At 32.5% G+C, this 6000-nt stretch overlaps 1 protein-coding gene across 1 annotated transcript; it reads right to left on the bottom strand.

Annotated features, from left to right (window-relative positions):
• Positions 1-1697: 1697 nt before the first annotated feature.
• Positions 1698-5345, bottom strand: LOC110886758 (2-oxoglutarate-dependent dioxygenase DAO). The gene is made up of 3 exons (XM_022134600.2): positions 5002-5345; positions 2161-2482; positions 1698-2073 (listed from the first exon to the last, which is right to left on the bottom strand). Exons 1-3 carry the CDS (start codon positions 5340-5342, stop codon positions 1816-1818), a joined length of 921 nt encoding a protein of 306 aa, XP_021990292.1. The 5' UTR covers positions 5343-5345; the 3' UTR covers positions 1698-1815.
• Positions 5346-6000: the final 655 nt, after the last annotated feature.

Below are 6000 nucleotides of genomic sequence, written 5' to 3'. Positions count from 1 at the left end.
ATTTTACATCCATTTAAAAAATATTTACGTTAGTGTTAAAATGGCGTAAAAAAATTTAGGTTTGTACATTTTTACTTTTACATACGTTTATAAATTCACGTTTGTAAATTTTTCGTTTCTACGTACGTTGTCGAATGTAAAAAAACTTCCGCATGATGTCACACGTAAAGGTTTTTTATATGTGATTTCGAATATCAAAACTTTTGTTTATGCGCAGTTTCGAATGTAGATTTTTTGTTTACATACGATAAAAAAAGTACGTAAACAAAAATTGACATTCGAAATCGCACATAAACAAAAATTTTGACATTTGAACTCACATGTAAAAAAAACCTTTTATGTGTGACTTTAAATTCGACAATTAAAAAAACGTCAAATGTAAGAAAATATTTTTTTACATACAGTAAAAAAAGTACGTAAACAAAAATTTTGGCATTTGAAACCGCACGTAAACAAAAAATTGACATTCCAAATCACATATAAAAAAACGTTTACGTATGAATATATGCATGCGATTAAAAGTTTGACGTAAAAAAAATTACGTCAACTTTCGCACGAATACAAGCGTGTAAATTCTACGTAAAAATAATACGTCAACTTTTACATGAATACAAGTGTGAAAAAACTTTTACGTAAAAAAACATTTTACATTCGACAACTTTTACACGAATACAAGTGTGAAAATTTTTTTACGTAAAAACATGTTACATTTGACATCGAGTGTAAAAAACTTTTGACACTCTACACCACATGTAAAAAAACATTTACGTGTGACCTTATTCGACATCAAAAAAAAACATTGGCAATCGACACCCGGGCGTAAATCGGATTATGTTCGTGTACAAACCCCTACCTGAATTTTCGTTACCTTTTTGTCTTTTCTTTTGATTTTGTGGGGTGTTGGGCTTTATGATTAAAGACGAGGATAACACACAACAAGTGAAGAAAGAGTTGAGTTTATTTTTTTGCACAAGTTTGGTGATTTTTACGTCAATGTAAATATGTGTTTCAAGGATTTATGACGAAAAAGATCAAAGGGAAAACGAACTAGTTGATTTAATGTTTTTTCTTGTTTTAATTTGATAAAATAGTTGTTTTAATGTAAATATGTGTTTTGTTCAAAATATTATTGTTGTTACAAATGTAATTTTCTATGTTATATTTTTGATGTAATGTTTTTATTTTATTTTATTTTTTTGATTTGACTGGCAGATATAAACCTAATTGACAAAAAGTTCATATAAAATGATAAAAAAAAACCCTTTTCATAATCAAAAATAATTTTTAAAAAACAAACTATTTATTGCATAATTATTGCTTTAATTTATGCAGTTTAATCTTAGTCACTCAAACATGAATGATCCAGGGTTGAGAATTGTTCCTACAGTTACCCAATCCATATATATATATATATATATATATATATATATATATATATATATATTAAAAGATTATATATAAATTGAATTCGAATTCCGAATCCAATTGAAAATCATTCGATTCGAATTTGATTATTAGACTCGAATTCAAATCGAGTCAAATTTCGAATCTTTCAAATTCGAATCGAATTCTGAACACCCTACACACTATGATACTTTACTTGCAACAAATTTATTCTGAATCTAAATTAAACTACTGATTTTTAGGTGAGTGTTTATCAACCAGGTAATTTATTTTAGATTATCACGTTAACATAATTTGATTAAAGCATTTTTATATAAAATTATGAATCAACAAACCTCAATTTTGTGTTTACCATACAGTCAAACACAAATTATTTAACATGACAATGGAAAGTAAATCAATAATGGTTTATCACTTGTGAGAGATTGGTGTATGCAGAAGAGCAAGAGCTTCACCCGCCTCCAACTTTGTCGAGAGCCTCAGCTTCCTGTAATCTTGATACATAATAGGAACATACTGACGTGGATGATCATCGTCCACAAGTTCTAGTGGAGGCTCGAGTACCGTCTCACTTGGGAACAAAAGGAACGATGCAATCGACACTCGTATCTTAGCTTCCTTGCATTGCACCCTGTGCTTCACATTGCAAAACCTTCCATTGCTCCACACCTTCAAACATGATCATTATCTCCAAACTGGTCAAACTAAAATAATTTGAAAAAAATAAAAATAAAAACAGGTTGTTTGAAGACAAACTGTTGCCATGTCACCGAGGTTAACAAGAAGGGTGTCTGGCCATGGTTCGACGGGGATGAACTCGCCGGCCTTGTTCATGACTTCTAGACCGCCAACGCCTTCGTCATCTTGAAGGATGGTTAAGAAACCAGAGTCAGTGTGTATTTGGACACCAGGGGATCCAACACTTTCAGGGGTGAAATGGTATTTGTTTATCCTGAATTGGCATGGCCACTTCTCTATTCCCATATTTTCGCTTTTTACCCCTAGACTTTCAGCTAGTGTCTTTCCAATCCTCATAGAAAGCTCATGTACGGCTTCAGCATATTTCATAATAGTATCCCTGTTATAAAAAAAAAAAAAAAAAAAAAAACAAAAACAAAAAAAGCAAAAAAGTTATTAGACATGTGAATCAATATATGGTCACCATCTCCTTTACATACATATCTCTGTTTTTACTCTCTATATATTTCTATATATCTGAAATGAGTATAATGCCTTTATTATTAAAATTGCCAAAACAATTATGGCGTTATTTTAAATTTAATTTTAATAACACGGGTGTTATGGTCATTTTAAATAAACTGACTGAATAACTAGATGACGTTAGTGTGGGTGGACTGTAATAGTTATGAAAGTGAAACCACAAGGACTGTGTTGGCAATTTTTAAACTAATGGACCGAAATAGTAATTTTGACAAACCACATAGACGAAAAACGTAACTAACTCAAAACAAAAAAAAAGTTATTAGACATGTGAATATATGGTCACTAGCTACTTTCCCTACATATCTTTACTGTCTATTATATGGTCACTGTCTATATATGGGGTCACCGTCTACGTTATACGTATCTTTGAAAAAAAGTTATTAGACATGTGAATATATGGTCACTAGCTACTTTCCCTACATATCTTTACTGTCTATTATATGGTCACTGTCTATATATGGGGTCACTGTCTACGTTATACGTATCTTTGAAAAAAAGTTATTAGACATGTGAATATATGGGCACTGTCTACGTTACTTTCATATCTTTACTATCTATATATAAAGAGAAAAAAGTTATTAGATATACTTGATATTTTCATTTCATTCCGAGATAACAAGAGCACCCCCATTCCCCAATGATGTTTTTGGAGCGGTGTTTTTAGCCCATGTGACAGTTTTTGTGGTGGTTGCTTTCTCTACCCATTTTTTGGGTTTCATTTTTTTTCTGCAAGAGCACGAAAATTACGGTGGTCCATGGTGTAAGTGGTGCGGCCAATGGGGTGGGTTGGGAAGTAAAAAAAAAAACTATTTTTTTTATTATATATAACTTTTATTTATATATGTAAGCTTTAAATCTAAAAAAACTAATCTCTCTCCAAATACATGTATAACATTTTTTTAACATAAAAGGAAGCTATATTCACACCCGTCAAAAGACTAACAAAAACAAACGGAAAAATAAATTAACTTGCTTCAGGCGGGAGTTGAACCCACGTCTGGACGTATAACACACTCACTCTTTTCCAAAACGTGAAAAGAGAGGATGGTAAAAAGGATCGAACCCAGGTCTGTGGAATAACATACACGCGTATCAAACAATTGGGCTACCAGTAAACACTAAACTAACATGTTCCAATTGGGATTGAACGGGAGACCTCTGTCTCCCAACCCTTCACCCATATCCTTCACAAACTTCTTAAAAACCATTCATCATATATAACATTTAACTTTACTTAAAAATCTTCAACTTTATAAACTATAACTTTTTATTTTTGTAATATTTTTTTTCTTTTTATTATTACTAAAGCAAATAAAAAATATATAAGTAAAAAAATGAATATAAAAGTTGGTGATGATGTGACAATGTTTTTGGGTTTTCTTATTAGTTGGGTTTTTGATATTTTGTGAGGAATGAGTGTTTTTATGATGTGGCAATGACTAGGCACGTTTTTGGGTGTTTTTAAGCCTCTTAGACCATGTGTAGTGGGGCTTGAAGTTCAAGCCCCTCTCTTGGGCATTATCTGACATGTGGCATCCTATTCAGCAAAAGAGCATTATGGGGGCTTGGAGTTAAAAAGAGTGTAATGGTATAATGTCCCAACATTGATTACTCAATTATTATATTTATTAAAAACAAAACAAATAATATTATGACGGATGAGTTGGATGACTGTTATTGGCCATTCAATAAAACAAATAATTTCATCCAACATTTTCTTGTAAACGCCCAACCAAAATTTTGCTAAAAAAAGCCCAAGGGGGCAATGTTGCCATGTGAATGAGGCTTTGTTTTACCCATCCAGCCTAAACAAATGACCACTACTGGTGGTCTTATTGTGGATGCTCTAATACATACACAAATCTAAGACGATAAAGGTTGTAAATACTTTGTGGCTCCAAACATAAACATAATTGAAAATATACCTTGAAAAGACCGTTCATAATCGGCATGAATATAAAGGAATCGAGCTTTCCTCGTTCAAAAATTTTAGTAGAGCTCTAGCCAGGTTATTTAATAAAGGCGAGAAAAAAAAAACCATTTGCATTTTTTTGTTATATATCTCATGTTTTAAAGAAAGTTTATATTTTCTTATTGTTATATCTACTCATTTCTAAAAGAAAAAATCAAATTTTCAAAAATTTAAAAATAAATGAGTTAGACTCGAGCTTTCTGTGTGTTGTTGTATCTGACAACCGATCTGTATCACAATCGGGTTCATCGGGTATTTCGGGTATCGGGTTAGCATCCAAATCAGTCCAACAACTAACATTTTCTATATCCACACGTCACTACAAAAAAAAAAAAAAAAAAAAAAAAAAAAACAAACAAACAAACAAACACCGTTAACTAAAACCAGTAAAACAAACATGCCTTTGATGGGGCGAAGCATCCAACTGAGAACAAAACTTATCAACATCAGCACAACACATTGTGTTGTACAACCCAAGGGACTCATACAAGGGATTCTTGGGCGATGGAGCCATATACCCGCTATCGACGATAACACCGAGGTTCCGGCGCTTGACCTCGACTGGTAGATCAAGCAGAGATCGAACCACAACCTTCATATCTGACATCAGAGACACCGGAAGTATGTTGTGGCAGTTGATAAGCCGAAAACAACCCCACTCTTCACTAGCTGCAATCAGGTTGGACATTTGGTTGGGTAAATCGAGAAAATCGATTATTGGGACTGTACATTTGGTGGCCATGTTGGGTCTGTTAAATTTTTTGTGTGAAGAGCTAGTGAGTTATTTATAATAAAGAATTAAAGATGAGGGGGGACAAGGAGGGGACCGTAAGACAAAAGAGTGATGTGTTGTTTTTTGCAGTAAGATAGATGTGTTTCATGATTTAAGATAGATTGACTATGTCACACGCCAAAAACGTCACAGGGGAAAATACAAACGTGGCGGTGACGGAGGTTGGTACCCATAAATATCTTAGTGGACAATGTAACATAATTTTGGATATACAACTTATTTAATGCATAAGGTTTAAAGTTTAGAGTTCAAATTTTAAATATAACCACAACCATGACTTAGTTGTTTAGATCCTTATGGATCTTAGTACACAAGGTCCCAAAAGTAGTTTTAAAAGTTGTCCAAAACATTATTTAATAAAACTTGCCTCCATTCCCACAAGACATGTTAAATTCCCCAAGCCGAACTCATGTACCTGAAAAACACGTAAAAATCAAGTGTCAACACAAAGGAAGGTGAGTTCATATATTCACATTCGTAACTATTTGTTTAAGGAAAACTTTGTTACTATGAATTTTTATAACAAAACATCCACATATAATTAAGAAAGTAAATTTTTTATTTCCTTCATCAAAATCCGAAGGTCAGCTATCATGAGCGTTTTCTG

This window comes from Helianthus annuus, chromosome 7 (assembly GCF_002127325.2).
Source record: "Helianthus annuus cultivar XRQ/B chromosome 7, HanXRQr2.0-SUNRISE, whole genome shotgun sequence".
In the NCBI taxonomy this organism is placed as follows: Eukaryota; Viridiplantae; Streptophyta; class Magnoliopsida; order Asterales; family Asteraceae; genus Helianthus; species Helianthus annuus.
The sequence above is the reverse complement of the archived record's forward strand: the minus strand, read 5'-3'. Positions and strand labels throughout refer to the sequence as shown.

Excerpts from the sequence above, each read along its gene's own strand:
- LOC110886758 (XM_022134600.2), bottom strand. The coding sequence starts at position 5,342 with ATGGCCACCAAATGTACAGTCCCAATAATCGATTTTCTCGATTTACCC. Across the intron at positions 2,483-5,001 it reads GATGCTTCGCCCCATCAAAG|GGATACTATTATGAAATATG; the intron begins GCATGTTTGTTT and ends TTTTTATAACAG. Across the intron at positions 2,074-2,160 it reads ACCTCGGTGACATGGCAACA|GTGTGGAGCAATGGAAGGTT; the intron begins GTTTGTCTTCAA and ends TCATGTTTGAAG.